The sequence below is a fragment of the Oreochromis aureus genome, linkage group 3 (genome assembly GCF_013358895.1).
Source record: "Oreochromis aureus strain Israel breed Guangdong linkage group 3, ZZ_aureus, whole genome shotgun sequence".
Taxonomy (NCBI): Eukaryota; Metazoa; Chordata; class Actinopteri; order Cichliformes; family Cichlidae; genus Oreochromis; species Oreochromis aureus.
In genome coordinates, this window is record NC_052944.1 from 65136678 (window position 1) to 65153680 (window position 17003).

Consider the following 17003-nt stretch of genomic DNA (forward strand, 5'->3'; position numbering starts at 1 on the left):
AAAGGGGGAGGGCAGTGTCACGTGTTTGTGGTGCTTACAAGTGATTGGTTGACAAGTTTGCTTCATTCATAAATAGGAGGTGAGCGGAGGCCAGCGGAATGCGAGCGGCGTGAGAAAAACTATAAAAGATTAAAAAAAAAGACGGCCTGAAAATCAGGGACGGTGGTCGCACTGGACACTTTTCATTGTTGTTAACACTCGCTTTCACTTCAGGTCTTTCAGTGTTATAACTTCGCACTTTTCCGCAGCTGGCTGACGGACCACAACAACTCTTGAATGAGTCAGCTGATTACGAGACGGTCACGTGTTTCAAGTGGGTTCCCGGAAGTCCTTAACGGGTAATATGTGGAGATACGAGCTCCGTTTTCAATAACTACTAGTCAATAAACGCATTGGTGTTTTTATACCACAATGAAATGTATGCAGTTAAATCTTTGTAAATATGTAAAAAAAAAAAAAGCCGTCCCTGCCTTCTTCACATGTTAAAGAGATTCTGCTGTTGTTGATTAGTTTTATTATTACTATTATCAACATTGCATTTATTAATTTCTACTTTCCATTTTGCCTCCATTGTGGTTCAGTAATCCCACTGTGACTCAGGCTGAAAGTAATCTTCATGAAAAAAATAACATTCAGCCTTTCAGAGGACAAAATGAGACTCACTGTTAGTGATATCAGCTGAAAGCAGAAAGATTCGTTGTACTAGTGTGAGGATTATAGTTTTTGCTTTGGAAATGCATCACTATGTGAATACCTTCAACATGAAACCAATACACAATCTATTTTTTGTGTGAAAGGGAGGAATTTCTCTGTCCTGCATGTGGTGAAATCTGCAATGAAATCAGAGCATTGACAGGTTCCAGGTTGCACTGAAACACATGTTTTTGTGTCTCATGTGTGACCAGACATGCTTGTTATTTTAAGACATAGGTGTCAAACTCTGGCCAAATTTGGCCTGCAGCTTAATACTACAAATCCCAGAATGCTCTGTTGGTATTTTGGCACATCAGTCACTACAGGACCCATTAGCACCATGTAAATACTGCCATGCCAAGTACTTTCCGAGACTGATCCTGCTCATACTCTCCACCAAAATATTTCATTAGACACATGTGGCTCTAGTGTCGAGCTCCTCATTACAGCTCTGTTATACTTGAATAATTTTATTTATGAGTTGTTTGTTGTTTTTTTGGGAGTTTATCTCTGAAAAGAAAAAAACGCTGAAAGTTTAAACCAACCACATAGCAAGCAGGTCTGGCCCAGATCTGGTATGAAGCTGGCACTTCTGACTGACTGATGTCATGGCAGAGTGTATGTCAACCAGATGTGGGCCAGGTCTGGTAATGATGCACTATTTATGTTGCTATTTTCCTATTTTAGTTAGAAGACCCAAATGCCATGTTGCAATACTATACTGCTCTGGTAGCCAACGTTTCAAATGCAGGTTTGACAGGTTTGTGAGTGTACACTTTATCCAAAACCTAGTGATGGTTTACTCCACTGTTCTGCCGGTGGGTGGCTGTAGCTCAGGCGGTAGAGCAGATCACCTACTGATCGAAAAGTTAGTGGGTCAATCCCTCACTCCCCCAGTCTGCATGTCGTGAGTATGAATGTAGTTAGGAAACACTCAGTTAAGAGAAAGTGTGTAGTTGGGTGAATGTGCCGTGTTGTATAGAGCACTTTGAGTAATCTGGGAGAGTTGAAAAATGCTATATAAGAATCAGTCCATTCACTGTCTGAACAGAGTTTTCTCATGTTACTTTTGCACTATTATGCACATGTTGTTATTACATGGCTTAATTAAGGTACACATTAGGCTGACATCTGGGGCCAGAGCTGAAACTGTTCTGGGCCAGCAGTGTCTTTGCAACTGGCCCGTGGTTACACACAACTTTACACATGGCCCACATACCACAAAGAATGATGGCCTCTTGGCGCCCCAGACCAGGTTTGCCAGAGGTAATCCACACATGGGTCAGCAAAGGTACACCAGTGTGTCTGCAACTGGCCTTGTGCTGGCCTGTATCTGAGCCACCTTTGGCAAACCTTATCTGGGCCACCAAAAGGCTGTCATTCTTTGCGGTATGTGGCCCATGTGTAAACACATTGTGTGGGCCTGATCCAGACCATACCAATTTTGCTATGTGGGCATTTGCCCATAAATGTCAGTTCAGGGTGTGTCGGACAGCAGAGAAAATAAAACCTTTCAGCATCACTTGCAGTGTTTGTGATTAGTAGGTGCTCTGAAAGCACAGCAGAAACTCACATTATCATATATGATATATGATATTAGAACTATTCAGTTCACGTGTGATGACATGTTGTTAGGGTTAAGCTGCCCAGAGACATGTTTTTCTTCTACAGTTTTTTACCGATTATGGTCAGGGAGACAGAGGAAGCAGGAAGTAGGTCAAGCATGTACACTTTGGTACTCGTACACTCACAGTGTTGTTGTGGTTGAGACTTTTACAAGTCAGGGAAGAAACATTTACTATTTTAAAAGTACATTTATCTCCTTGTTCTGTATAGAAAGCAGCTCACTGATTTAGTATGAGGTATGTGGCACAGTGCAGAGCACACAGCTGCAAACCATGAACATTCACTCTGTATGAGCTCCTCCATTTTGACTAACAGGAAGAAATCCTGGGCTCGTATGAATGCTTGTTTGAAAGGTTCATGGATATTTTCTTTTCTGTCGGTCACTAAATCGCAGTTTCACAACTCGTACCATAAACCACCGGAAGTCTATGCATGTTCATTAGTTTGATCTGGAAACAAGGAAGTGTAGTTATGACTGAGTAAGACAGGTGGTCATTTCACTGAGGTGCAGCATGAAGGTACAAGCTGTGCTGAGACTGCTCTGTAAGTACTTCTTATCCTCGATAGATGAATCACAGCTGGTATTATAGCTGTTTAAATAACTACATTAAGGATTTTCTGTAAAGAACAGAATATAATCTTTGAGATTCATTTTAGAACATTCATACTGCAGTCAGCACTTTGTGCAAGCGTGTAGATGTAAAAGCTTTTTTAGTCTAACAAAACAGAAACAGGAATTCTCTGCTGCTCCTGTTTTGCAAGATCACAGAGATAAAACAACAAAAAACTAGGGACAGGAAGCTTGAAACAGACTTTCCTACACTGTGTCGACCTGAGAGGTTTCTAAACACTTACTCCAATCATGCTTGAAAGCGCTCAGGTCACATAACTATGACTAACTTGGGATTTTTGATTGTATGATTACTGCCAGATGAGAGGAAGCGAGAAAGAGAGAGAGAGAGATTGAGACTGCTGGGAGAGCTCGAGTCACTTTTTCCTCTTTCAACAGAGCATTTTATTTGCTGCGACATGGGACCTTTTCCCCTCATTATAATCCGATATTCACATACTGCGCTGCCATAAACAATATGCAGGTGATCTGCTTCTTAACAATTTTCATGGCAATGACGTTTTTTCTTTTCCTTTTTTTATTCCCACTGAGGCTTCTGCTGTGTAGAGCAAACCTGATGATAAAAATAAACTACAGACATCGATAGGTTTCAGGCTGGAAGCAAAGAATGAAGCCGACTGATTGTCAAGGATCGCCGTTTTTAATGGTCCCAATATTGTAGGAATGTCTCTAAAAACCTGTGTTGTTCATAATCATTGACAGTCTGGTACAATAAAAAGCTTTGTTTGTAATTTTGCAGGTTTCTTCTGTGTTACTGTTTCACAGAACAGCATTTAAGATGTGGTGAAAGTCAAATTGTGCAGCCGTTCGATGTGGAGATGGTTTCTATGGAGGACCACAAGAGCCACGCGCATCGAAATAAAAATCTCTGTGCTTTAATAATGAATTGTAGAATAAATTCTGCAATTGTAAATTCATTTTTGAATTCCAATTTAATAAACTGCATTTCAAAATCCTTTTTCCAATTGCACTTTAATAAACTGCATTTTAAAATCCTTTTTTCAGTTGCACTTTAATAAACTGCAGTTCAAAATCCTTTTTCCACTTGCAATTTAATAAACTGCAGTTCAAAATCCTTTTTCCACCTGCAATTTAATAAACTGCAGTTCAAAATCCTTTTTCCACTTGCAATTTAATAAACTACAGGTCAAAATCCTTTTTCCACTTGCAATTTAATAAACTGCAGGTCAAAATCCTTTTTCCACTTGCAATTTAATAAACTGCAGTTCAAAATCCTTTTTCCACTTGCAATTTAATAAACTGCAGTTCAAAATCCATTTCCCTTTCCTGTTCGCTCCGGGATTAGCTGCTGGATTAGCTCCTGGATTAGCTGCTGGATTAGCTTTTCGATTAACAACTCGCTGGAGGCTATTCAAATTAGCCACACCGTGGGATGTAAGGAGCTCTCTGATTGGTTGGTCAGACACAGGCTGTCTGCCAGGCTGGATTTTTCTAGCTCATAGCTTCTCCCTGCTACTGGCGTGTGTGCTTGTACAAAAGGCCGTTCAGCGTCGGGATTTACACTCGGCTCGACACGGATATCTGAAGAATGAAGGGACCCTGCAGCGAAACGGAGAGCCAACCTCTGACTGAGTGCCTGTCTACACAGTCTGACCACCTGTTGAAGGTAAGGTGCTAACGTGGCTAACGCTAGCATCACCGCACGTAGCCCCGTTATTTTAAGGTCATTTTAGCTTATGAAAATTTTATGTCGCAGCTGTACGAGCTAGCTTCGTGTTTTGTAAGCTGCTTTGCTCTTCACAAATAAAGCTGGAAGCAGCTCAGACTGTTAGAACCAGCACTGAGGCCCGTTACATTTATACAGTGTTAGAGCAATGGCTGCAACCTACAGCCTTTAAAATAGCGATTAAAATGCTGACAGTAAACTCGTCAGTCCAGATGTTACCACATTACTCTATGGTACTTAGAGTTAAAACAACTGAGACAGGCTGATTAAAATAACAGCTGTCAGTTCTCTCATTCCTTATATCAAGACTGGAGATCACACTACTGATTTCAGTTCATTTAATATGTGAGAGCAGTGTTGCCAACTCCTCAGTAAGGAAAATCGCTATTGGTTGTCCTAAAAGTCGCTAGAAGTCGCTAAATGACGTCATCACCTAATTTGCATAATTGGTCATGCTAATATAATTGTAACCTATGTTGTTGGAGAGAGAAATAACATCGTGGAAGAGACATAAAGTGAGTAAAAAACGTCCTAAATGTATTTAGAGTTTATTTAGAACTACAAATTAAATTTCTTTTAGCAAATATTGTTTTTTTTAATGTCACAATTCCAACCCTGCTCCTTTACCCGGGCTTGGACTGGCAAAAGTGATCCGAAATAGGCACTCTGGTGGAGTTACTTTGTGTGTGTGTGTGTGTTTATAAGTAGTTTTAAACCTTGTGATCCACAAAACAGCATAAGAGTAAAAGAGTAAAAGAAGAACTGACTGTGTTACAGCACCGCTGCTTGTTGAGAGTAAAAGCGACACGGCGCTTTCACGTCTTTTTAGCGACTTTTTAAAGAAAAAAAGTCGCTAGGGGGTCTGAAAACTCGCTAAATATAGCGACAAAGTCGCTAAGTTGGCAACACTGTGTGAGAGCACAGATTCATTCTCAACTGGACATAAATGATGATCAAAGGTTGTATATATGATGAATTCATCAAATCCCAGCCTCTAACACAGTGTGCTGAATCTTAGCTTTGGATGTCCAGTATATTCTAATCAGTGCAATGTAAGCATTCACCGAACCTATAGTATCTACACCTGTGTGGCAAATGTGTGGTAAAGATACAGATAATGAAATTTAATTATTAATACAATATACATCATGAAAAATGAAAGCTGAAATTGATTCAGTTTAGTACTTTTCTCTGTATGCTCTGTGATTATAAATGCCTTAAATTCTGTGATATATACTGTAAATGATTTTCACAGAGGTCTTAAAGTACTTAAATCACTGCTGATAGTCTGGTTGTTTATATTTTCACATGTTTTTGTGTCTGTAGGGCTGTTTGATGACGATTTGGACTCCTCTGGGAGATGAGGACACACCCACATCTGTTCCATACTGCAGCCATTGATGGTGTTACAGCTCTGAGTCAGCTTTGGGCCATCAGACGCACACACTGGAAAACCAGCACCTGGACTTCATGCAGGAGAGACGGCCTCAGTGATGTAGGTTCATAAGCGAGTTCAAACATTTCTGGCCTCTTATCACTTAGATTTTGAATGCATTTAAAGCAGGAACTGCACACCAGGGGTGGGTTTTAATAATTGATTCATCGATTAAAATCGCCTGGCTTGGATAACGTGAAATCGATTCATTAAAATCCTGAATCGATTTTTTTAATATAAATTTATTTTGCCAGAAAAGCCAGAATCTCGAGTGAAACCTCACAAAATTTCAACAACAACCAAACAGCTAAGACAGTAAATGAGAGCAGGTACACGGATTCTGCACAGGGACGTAAAACACAGCAGCGGACCAGCGGATCAGAATCAGTGAGATGTCGCCTTTCTCACCCGACGGGCGCTGCAGCTTTAAGCGTCTGCGCGCGTTCCCACGGACGGCAATCACTTTCTGGCACAACAACTGCACGGACACGGTCGGGGCTGAAAGCCGACAGCTCCCTGATTCTGATATTTCGGCGGGTAGCACTTTGTGTTCACGCCCTTTTTGCGCTGATTCTAAAGCTGTTAGTTTTATCTCTCTCCAAACAATATTGACTGAACCAGCAGCAAAAGAAGATCCAAACTACGCTTCACGTAAACATCATCATGAATTCCCTCTGACTTTTACTGTTTTGCTTCACCCACGATAAAATCACACTTCATGCACAGCTCTCTCTCTCTCTCTCTGTGTACTGTTTTCTGCATTATTCACTTGGTTGTTACGCACAACTCTACTGTTGTTTACAGCGCTGTCGGCCGCTGTTTGTTTTTTTTTGTTTTTTTTTCGTTTTACATTCTTCCAAAAAGAAAACCTAATTTCTGCTGTTCAATACTGAACAAATTTAAACTTTTTAAAATTATGCAAAATGCAAAATGCTTAGCCGTGTCTCTAATAAAACCGCTGTAACGTCAGAGGTAACGTTCATATGTTGATTAATGGTTTTCTTTCGTTTGTGATGTACTGCAGAATATTTTTATAAAATCCCAGGCCAGGAAAACCACCTTCATGTTTTTCTGTTTTATCTTCAGCTACTTTGACACAAAGGCATCTGCTGTGATGCTCACACCTTTGATAAAGTCTTGCGTGTGTCAGCTTCCTTTTTATTGATACAAAAATATGTCAATGTACTGATCTGAATTATATTTCTGACTGTCAAAATTTCCTAGATTCAAATCGAATTTAATCGAATCGTGGATCGAATCGATTCGGGACCTTGTGAATCGGAATTGAATCGATTCTAGAAATAAGTGACGATACCCAGCCCTACTGCTCACCTAGCTGTCAAAAGTTTGGCAGCATGAGTACTGTAAAGTTTTGTAGGGTCCTTGTAAAAAAATTCCACAAGCACCACACCACATTTGTCATATACAGTTCCATTTTGTACAGGACATTTTGAAATTATATATATATATATATATATATATATATATATATATATAATATATTCTAGTTATCCACTTGTCAGTAATTTTTGAGTAAATGGATGTCAGTGATAAATCAGTGGTGATTCACCTGCAAATGTTTTTAACAAACTTTGTTTTTTGTAGAATTCATCAGCAGCTGTGGAGAGATGCATTTGAATATCTTCTGGTTCCACTCTTCCTTACCTGGAAGCTGAGGATGGCTGATTTCTGACAAGGACACAAACCTCAGTGCTTATCATGGGTGTTACATCCTCTGTGCAGCAATTCCAGAGAAAACAAGAGAGCAACGACCACTCATTAAGACCAGACAGAAATCTGTCCCTTTCTGGCAGCTGTGGAAACTTCCAATAAGAAAGTTTGCATTCTTAGAACAATGCTGGATCATGTGTGATGTGTCATCATATGAGGATATTACATTTTGACTTAATTCTGCTCAATTAAGTGTTTTGTTCGTTGATCCAGTATGGCAGCTTTGTGTTGTGCTGCAAGTTAAAACCCATTGTCCTCATGAGCACAGCATCTAACAACTCTCCTTAAAAAAAGTCGATTGACTTTAACTGGACACAATGGTTTCCAGTGGGAGATACATTCATCAGTCATCCGTGACACTGGAGAAGTCACCTGGATGAGTGATCAATATATATAAAATATATGTGTGTGTGTGTGTGTGTGTGATCTTTGTTTTCTCCAATTCACCAGGTCTGTAAAGTTCAGTACGACTGTGGTACATGATACAAAAGAATAAATACAGAAGAATAACAACTTTATGTGAATAACTTTACTCTTCTTAAAAATAACTCATAAAACAAGTAAATGTACAAATGTGTACAAGTTAGAGACTTCCTCAGTAAGTTTACACTCTTTTGGAGTGATTTTAATTGTGTGTTAAAGAAGAAAGAGATTAGAGGATGCAGAGTCCATCACTGAGGCCGTCTCTCCTGCATGAAGTCCAGGTGCTGGTTTTCCAGCGTGTGCATCTGATGGCCCAAAGCTGACTCAGAGCTGTAACACCATCAATGGCTGCAGTATGGAACAGATGTGGGTGTGTCCTCATCTCCCAGAGGAGTCCAAATCGTCATCAAACAGCCCTACAGACACAAAAACATGTGAAAATGTAAACAACCAGACTATCAGCAGTGATTTAAGTACTTTAAGACCTCTGTGAAAATCATTTACAGTATATATCACAGAATTTAAGGCATTTATAATCACAGAGCATACAGAGAAAAGTACTAAACTGAATCAATTTCAGCTTTCATTTTTCATGATGTATATTGTATTAATAATTAAATTTCATTATCTGTATCTTTACCACACATTTGCCACACAGGTGTAGATACTGTAGGTTCAGTGAATGCTTACATTGCACTGATTAGAATATACTGGACATTCAAAGCTAAGATTCAGCACACTGTGTTAGAGGCTGGGATTTGATGAATTCATCATATATACAACCTTTGATCATCATTTATGTCCAGCTGAGAATGAATCTGTGCACTCACATATGAACTGAAATCAGTAGTGTGATCTCCAGTCTTGATATAAGGAATGAGAGAACTGACAGCTGTTATTTTAATCAGCCTGTCTCAGTTGTTTTTAACTCCAAGTACCATAGAGTAATGTGGTAACATCTGGACTGACGAGTTTACTGTCAGCATTTTAATCGCTATTTTAAAGGCTGTAGGTTGCAGCCATTGCTCTAACACTGTATAAATGTAACGGGCCTCAGTGCTGGTTCTAACAGTCTGAGCTGCTTCCAGCTTTATTTGTGAAGAGCACAGCAGCTTACAAAACACGAAGCTAGCTCGTACAGCTGCGACATAAAATTTTCATAAGCTAAGATGACCTTAAAATAACGGGGCTACGTGCGGTGATGCTAGCGTTAGCCATGTTAGCACCTTACCTTCAACAGGTGGTCAGACTGTGTAGACAGGCACTCAGTCAGAGGTTGGCTCTCCGTTTCGCTGCAGGGTCCCTTCATTCTTCAGATATCCGTGTCGAGCCGAGTGTAAATCCCGACGCTGAACGGCCTTTGTACAAGCACACACGCTTCGTAGCAGGGAGAAGCTATGAGCTAGAAAAAATCCAGCCTGGCAGACAGCCTGTGTCTGACCAACCAATCAGAGAGCTCCTTACATCCCACGGTGTGGCTAATTTGAATAGCCTCCAGCGAGTTGTTAATCGAAGAGCTAATCCAGCAGCTAATCCAGGAGCTAATCCAGCAGCTAATCCCGGAGCGAACAGGAAAGGGAAATGGATTTTGAACTGCAGTTTATTAAATTGCAAGTGGAAAAAGGATTTTGAACTGCAGTTTATTAAATTGCAGGTGGAAAAAGGATTTTGACCTGCAGTTTATTAAATTGCAGGTGGAAAAAGGATTTTGACCTGCAGTTTATTAAATTGCAAGTGGAAAAAGGATTTTGAACTGCAGTTTATTAAATTGCAAGTGGAAAAAGGATTTTGAACTGCAGTTTATTAAATTGCAGGTGGAAAAAGGATTTTGAACTGCAGTTTATTAAATTGCAAGTGGAAAAAGGATTTTGAACTGCAGTTTATTAAAGTGCAACTGAAAAAAGGATTTTAAAATGCAGTTTATTAAAGTGCAATTGGAAAAAGGATTTTGAAATGCAGTTTATTAAATTGGAATTCAAAAATGAATTTACAATTGCAGAATTTATTCTACAATTCATTATTAAAGCACAGAGATTTTTATTTCGATGCGCGTGGCTCTTGTGGTCCTCCATAGATTTCAGATTGTTTCAAAGCCTCAATACAATTTGGGCACAAATGCTTTGAATGTTTTTAAAGCCTCACTTTTCCTGTTACTAGAAAAAACACAACTGTCTGTTGTCTAATCATCAGTTGGCATTACTACAAATATTAATCTAACATTTTATCTTTCTCTTCAGGTCTCGTCTTTCTGGTACGTTACACAACAAACCAAGGTCAGTAAATGTGTTTCCTAACAGTTTAAACCTGATCATTACTTGGAATTAATTCAATTAATTAAAATATTTATTTTAAATGTTTTTTAGCATGTCTTTCATTGTTTTCTGTGGTGTTTCCTATTGTTATTCCTGGAGTTCAGACTAAACACTGAATTTTCTGCTCTGATCACACAGAGGTCAAAGTAATGCTGGGACAAAACACCACACTTGACAACCCCCTATCAGCAAGCACTAAGCAAAAGTGGGAAAGAAAAACTCCCTTTTAACAGGAAGAAACCTCCAGCAGACCCAGGCTCACCCCCAACATCTGCTGCAGCTCTTTAGAGTGAGGATGGCAGGTTTTCCCCAGAGAAGGTGGAGCTGCATCTTTTGGGGCGATCGTGGCTCAAGAGTTGGGAGTTCGCCTTGTAATCGGAAGGTTGCCGGCTCGGACAGTCTCGGTCGTTGTGTCCTTGGGCAAGACGCTTCACCCGTTGCCTACTGGTGGTGGTCAGAGGGCCCGGTGGCGCCAGTGTCCGGCAGCCTTGCCTCTGTCAGTGCGCCCCAGGGTGGCTGTGGCTACAATGTAGCTTGCCATTACCAGTGTGTGAATGTGTGTGTGAATGTGTGAATGACTGGATATGTGAAGCGCTTTGGGGTCCTTAGGGACTAGTAAAGCGCTATATAAATACAGGCCATTTACCATTTAGTTGCTCACACTGAAGTAGAAAGGGTGAAACATCAGAGAGTGTTTTTCCAGCATGAAGACACAATTATGAGAACACACTGAATCAAATGTCCATGTTTTATTCCATTTATTCCCTCGTCTAGATTTGCAAGCTATTAAAACTGTTACAGAATCTAATAAGATGCACTTGCAAATATAACAGTTGTCCTGTTTCCAATAAGGAAGTAAAAAAAATCCCAGTCTGGAAAACTGCTGGGTTTGTAATATGTTGGGGTTTGTTCTCACTCACACTAACTCTGCAGCCAAGTTACCCATGGACTTGTTGTCACTTACATGTGTTTGTGTTTCTTTAATTACATTTTGTTGTGGTCAGTGTGTGTCTGTCTCCCTCAGACTCCTCAGTAATTATAAGCCATGACTCATCCAGCTAACAGTACTGATATAGTTCCTGTTTCTTGCAGATCCTGGTAATTTCCCATTATGTAGTTTTCCAATGCAGGAACTTGACATAGACTTAAGGTGGCAGTTGTTGCTGTGTTTCTCTGAGCTTGAACTAAAAAACTCAAACCTAACAGGGCCTTCAGTCTTTACTGGAGCACATTAATGACACAGCGCAGCTCGGGTCTACTGAGTTTTAACAGCTTTCTAAGGCTGCTTATGAAGTTCCTAGAGTTGCAGATTTGCATACACGTGATCAAATGTTATTGAAGAGATAAAGTCAGTGAGCCATGAACATGACATGGTTTACAGCAAAGATGGTCTAATTCACTTTAATCAGAAGGATGAAAATTTACTGTAAACAAATGAGCTCAGACTTCTGTAACAGCAAAGGAGATACTCATGAAAAAATGAAAATAAGCTCCTTTTAACTGTATGACTAAGCATGTAACATTACACCAGTTAGGTTTGAAATGGCTCAGGGCCTAAACAAAATGAACAACAAAATAAAAAAACAAGACAAAAAACACAATTTGACAGCAATTAAAATCTGTGTTGAAGCAAGTAAGCCAGTTTAAACAAGTAGGTTTTGAGTTGTGACTTAAATAAGGGAATCTATATGTCATGGTCCTGGGTCGTGCGACCCAGTGTTTTGAGTTTTAGTCTATTTTGATGTTTATTGTTTGTTTCGGTTCATTAAGTATTCTAGCCCATTTGTCCTTATATTACCCTTGTATTAAGTCTCCCTTGCCCTTCATGTGTTTATGTCTGTGTGTCTTATGTTGCCAAGTCATGTTGTCGTTTCTGCCATCTTCCCCTGTACTCAGTCTCCCTGGTTTCATGTCTGTACAGTTATGTTAAGTTCATGTCATGTCTAATCTCCATGTTTCCTGTTTTACTTTGAAAGTCTGTATTCAATGTCAGTGTATTTAGTTTCACGTCTCCTGTCCTGTCGTTAGGTTCATGTGTGTCAGCTGTGCTCCCATGTGTGGCCACCAGAGATGGGCTACTGAAAGTAGTGTGAACTCTGAGGAGCAGCAGGAGACTTTAGACTTTAGTTGGGAAAATTCAGACATTTCAAACTGGCTGCATCTCAGTGGGAGGCTCGTTGTTTGTTTTCTGTAGATAGAAAAAACCCCACAAACAGCAGAAAGTGACGGACCAGCGATCAGTCCAACAGATCCATCCTCCTTCCCTCCATCCTCTGTGTGTCCTCCTGTCTGACCTGCAGGTGAGAAACAGGTGTGAGGTGTCAGCTGTCAGGTAGGTGATGAGTGAAGAACAGAACAGAATCCATTTCCTCTTCAAACTGCTGTCAGACATTATCTACTGCACTCTGATCACATCACTCAGACCAGCTGCTTTCTACAAAGTCTCATCAACAACATCTTTAGAAACAAACATCAACAACCAGGAAGCAGCTTCACCTCTGATCACACACACACTCAACTCTACTCACTCACCTGGAGGATCAACACTCAGGGAGATGATGCTGATGGGGTCATTTGTTCCATTTATAAAAACACCACACTCGTATGTTCCAGTGTCATTAGTCGTCACATTCTTCAGAATCAAAGACAAAGCTCCATCCTTCATCTGTCTGTCCTGGAGATCCACCCGGTTCTTAAAAGATGAATGTTGATTTTCTAATACAGACAGATTGTCTCGATGCAAAAAGACATATTCTTCATCTCCCAAGTCAGTTCTGTTCCACTGGAAATTTTCTTTGTTGTAGTTTTGAGCTTGACATGGCAGAATGACGTCCTGCCCAGAATCAGCTGCGATGTTTTTCTGGTCTGAAAGAGAAAACAATACAGAGCAAAGAGGTTAAAGGTCAAGTCTACAATTGTTTACTTCAGCAGCAGAGTGATATATCTGACTGGCACTCTGGGATTGGTCTCTGACTGCTGTAAAAAGGTCTAAAGGAAGCTAAAGTTAAGAAGTGTTTTTCTTACGCTGTATTTATAGACTGTCCAAACTGCCTTTACACTTTGCATGCATCATTTGTATGACATTTAAGAGAAAGTTGTTTTCTCCTTTTTATTCCATTTCATATATCCAAAGCTGAAGCTTCAGCTTTGTCACTGATTCCTGGACATTGGTCTCCAGAATCTGCTGATACTGAGTGGAATCCATGTGTCCCTCATCTTTGACCAGATTCCCAGTCCCTGCACTGGCCACACAGCCCCACAGCTGTGTAGCAGGTGTTTTTCTTGGAATGCTGTGTTCTTTTTTCCTCCATGCATAACACCCCTTGTTATGCCCAAATAACTCAATTTTAGTTTCATCAGTCCACAGCACCTTATTCCAGAATGAAGCTGGCTTGTCCAAATGTGTTTTAGCAAACCTCAGCCAGCTCTGTTTGTGCTGTGGGCGGAGAAAAGGCTTCCTCTGCATCACTCTCACATACAGCATCTCCTTGTGTAAAACCAGGGAGAGGTTTTAAGCACTGAGATTCTCTGACACACTGCTGCCAGAGGGTGGAGTTGTGTTTCGTCCTTTTTAGAAATAAATAGTGCTGTTACTACCTGACACAATTGCACAGAATGCCCACTGTGCATTTTATTGTGTTGCTGTATTTAGGTTTTTAGGTTGATGCTTCATTCATAAGGAAAAGGGGAAACTTTGTCACTGTTGAAAGATTTTATTATGTTTATGTTTAGAAGTACATTTTGTTTAAGGTTTTCTAGATGTGTTTGCTCTTTTTTACTAGAGAAGTTATGTTGTGCAAGCTTTGTGTGCATTCCAGAGCTCTCTGACTTTCACACCCACATCCTGGGAGCATGGGAGAGGTCGTATTTTCTCCTGCTGATATATGGTATGACAAACACACGTATATCTGTTTGAGTCTAAGAGCCTTTTGTTTAGATGGACCGCTAGACTCCTGGCACCAGCTTTGGGAGTCTTCACGGGGTCATATCTCGACCCCACACACACACACACACACACACACACACACAAGGTATACGTCATGTGTTAATGAACCTATGCATATTCATGTAACCACAATAAAAGAGCAGTGTTACGGGAGAGCGGACGAGAGCAACTGAGGTCAAGCGAAGGAACGGCGCCTGTCCAGTTCTCTCCCGTGCACGTTAATTTGTAAAACCTGTCTGAGTGTCATTATTCCAATCTGAGTTGCATTACAGGAAAACTCCTTACAGTCACTTTCTCAAAGGTGCGTGTGTGTGTGTGTGTGTGTGTGTGTGTGTGTGTGTGTGTGTGTGTGAGAGAGAGAGAGAGAGAGATAATCATCAATACATGATCCTACAACACGACAACCACACTGTACTTGTTTATTGTTTATTAAATTTGCACACAAACTAATATGTTTCAGTTCTGTTTATTTGCTCTGTTTTTTATTTACCTGTTCTCAGACCATTAAACGCTACCGAGGCCAGAGCTAAGAGAGTAAGCATTGAAACAGTAATTTAATAATCATTTACTGATAAATCTGTTAAATTACAGTCTGGATTTTTGCTGGCTTTCTTTCCAGGTTTCAAAAGGCTAAACTTTATTAATATAGTAGCTCTGCTGTATTAAAGAAATGACAGCGTTCCTAAAGTTATTCTTGACACAGACACAGAGCAAACAATCACTCGACAGATTTTTAAAAATTGTAAATAAATGGGTTTTTTTTAAAAATGATGCAAGCACTTAAACATAAACCACAAAGTCATACATACACGGTTCAGCTCCAGAAGCAGCAAAGCAGAGGTATCCAAAGAAAATCCACCAGAGTGACAAACGTGGGACAAAATCCATTTAAGCTTCGAGTTCTGCTCTTCTGGCTGCAGAAAGTTACAGTGATGACTAACTGATGCTAAGAACTGTCTACCTCCCCCTCCCTCCAGATGACTGTACAAAAAGGGGGAGAGGGAGTGTTATGTGTTTGTAGTGCTCACAAGTGATTGGTTGACAAGTTTGCTTCATTCATAAATGGGAGGTGAGCGGAGGCCAGCGGAATGCGAGCGGCGTGAGAAAAACTATAAAAGATTAAAAAAAAAGACGGCCTGAAAATCAGGGACGGTGGTCGCACTGGACACTTTTCATTGTTGTTAACACTCGCTTTCACTTCAGTTCTTTCAATGTTATAACTTCGCACTTTTCCGCAGCTGGCTGACGGACCACAACAACTCTTGAATGAGTCAGCTGATTACGAGACGGTCACGTGTTTCAAGTGGGTTCCCGGAAGTCCTTAACGGGTAATATGTGGAGACACGAGCTCCGTTTTCAATAACTACTAGTCAATAAACGCATTGGTGTTTTTATACCACAATGAAATGTATGCAGTTAAATCTTTGTAAATATGTAAAAAAAAAAAAAGCCGTCCCTGCCTTCTTCACATGTTAAAGAGATTCTGCTGTTGTTGATTAGTTTTATTATTACTATTATCAACATTGCATTTATTAATTTCTACTTTCCATTTTGCCTCCATTGTGGTTCAGTAATCCCACTGTGACTCAGGCTGAAAGTAATCTTCATGAAAAAAATAACATTCAGCCTTTCAGAGGACAAAATGAGACTCACTGTTAGTGATATCAGCTGAAAGCAGAAAGATTCAGTGTACTAGTGTGAGGATTATAGTTTTTGCTTTGGAAATGCATCACTATGTGAATACCTTCAACATGAAACCAATACACAATCTATTTTTTGTGTGAAAGGGAGGGATTTCTCTGTCCTGCATGTGGTGAAATCTGCAATGAAACCAGAGCATTGACAGGTTCCAGGTTGCACTGAAACACATGTTGCTGTGTCTCATGTGTGACCAGACATGCTTGTTATTTTAAGACATAGGTGTCAAACTCTGGCCAAATTTGGCCTGCAGCCTAATACTACAAATCCCAGAATGCTCTGTTGGTGTTTTGGCACATCAGTCACTACAGGACCCATTAGCACCATGTAAATACTGCCATGCCAAGTACTTTCCGAGACTGATCCTGCTCATACTCTCAACCAAAATATTTCATTAGACACATGTGGCTCTAGTGTCGAGCTCCTCATTACAGCTCTGTTATACTTGAATAATTTTATTTATGAGTTGTTTGTTGTTTTTTTTTAAGTTTATCTCTGAAAAGAAAAAAACGCTGAAAGTTTAAACCAACCACATAGCAAGCAGGTCTGGCCCGGATCTGGTATGAAGCTGGCACTTCTGACTGACTGATGTCATGGCAGAGTGTATGTCAACCAGATGTGGGCCAGGTCTGGTAATGATGCACTATTTATGTTCCTATCTTCCTATTTTAGTTAAAAGACCCAAATGCCATGTTGCAATACTGCTATGGTAGCCAACGTTTCAAATGCAGGTTTGACAGGTTTGTGAGTGTACACTTTATCCAAAACCTAGTGAGGGTCTACTCATCTTTGCCAGTGGGTGGCTGTAGCTCAGGCGGTAG

The 17003-nt window shown here is 40.2% G+C and overlaps 1 protein-coding gene and 1 long non-coding RNA gene across 2 annotated transcripts; one reads left to right on the forward strand and one right to left on the reverse strand.

Moving 5' to 3' along the window:
• The first annotated feature begins 97 nt into the window (after positions 1-97).
• LOC120437036 lies at positions 98-10856 on the forward strand. Its single transcript, XR_005610775.1, has 3 exons — positions 98-338; positions 10464-10499; positions 10677-10856. It is a non-coding gene; the product is annotated as an uncharacterized LOC120437036 (long non-coding RNA).
• A 423-nt stretch (positions 10857-11279) lies between these two features.
• Positions 11280-15471, reverse strand: LOC120436820 (ICOS ligand-like). Its single transcript, XM_039607677.1, has 3 exons — positions 15294-15471; positions 13071-13403; positions 11280-12832 (listed from the first exon to the last, which is right to left on the reverse strand). Exons 1-3 carry the CDS (start codon positions 15370-15372, stop codon positions 12543-12545), a joined length of 702 nt encoding a protein of 233 aa, XP_039463611.1. The 5' UTR covers positions 15373-15471; the 3' UTR covers positions 11280-12542.
• Positions 15472-17003: the final 1532 nt, after the last annotated feature.

What these genes read in the sequence shown, in the direction of transcription:
- LOC120436820 (XM_039607677.1), bottom strand. Translation starts at nt 15,372, where the DNA reads ATGGATTTTGTCCCACGTTTGTCACTCTGGTGGATTTTCTTTGGATAC. An exon ending in TGCTTCTGGAGCTGAACCGT is followed by an intron (nt 13,404 to 15,293) that starts GTATGTATGACT and finishes TTTCTCTTTCAG; the next exon opens with ACCAGAAAAACATCGCAGCT. An exon ending in CCTGAGTGTTGATCCTCCAG is followed by an intron (nt 12,833 to 13,070) that starts GTGAGTGAGTAG and finishes TCTCACCTGCAG; the next exon opens with GTCAGACAGGAGGACACACA.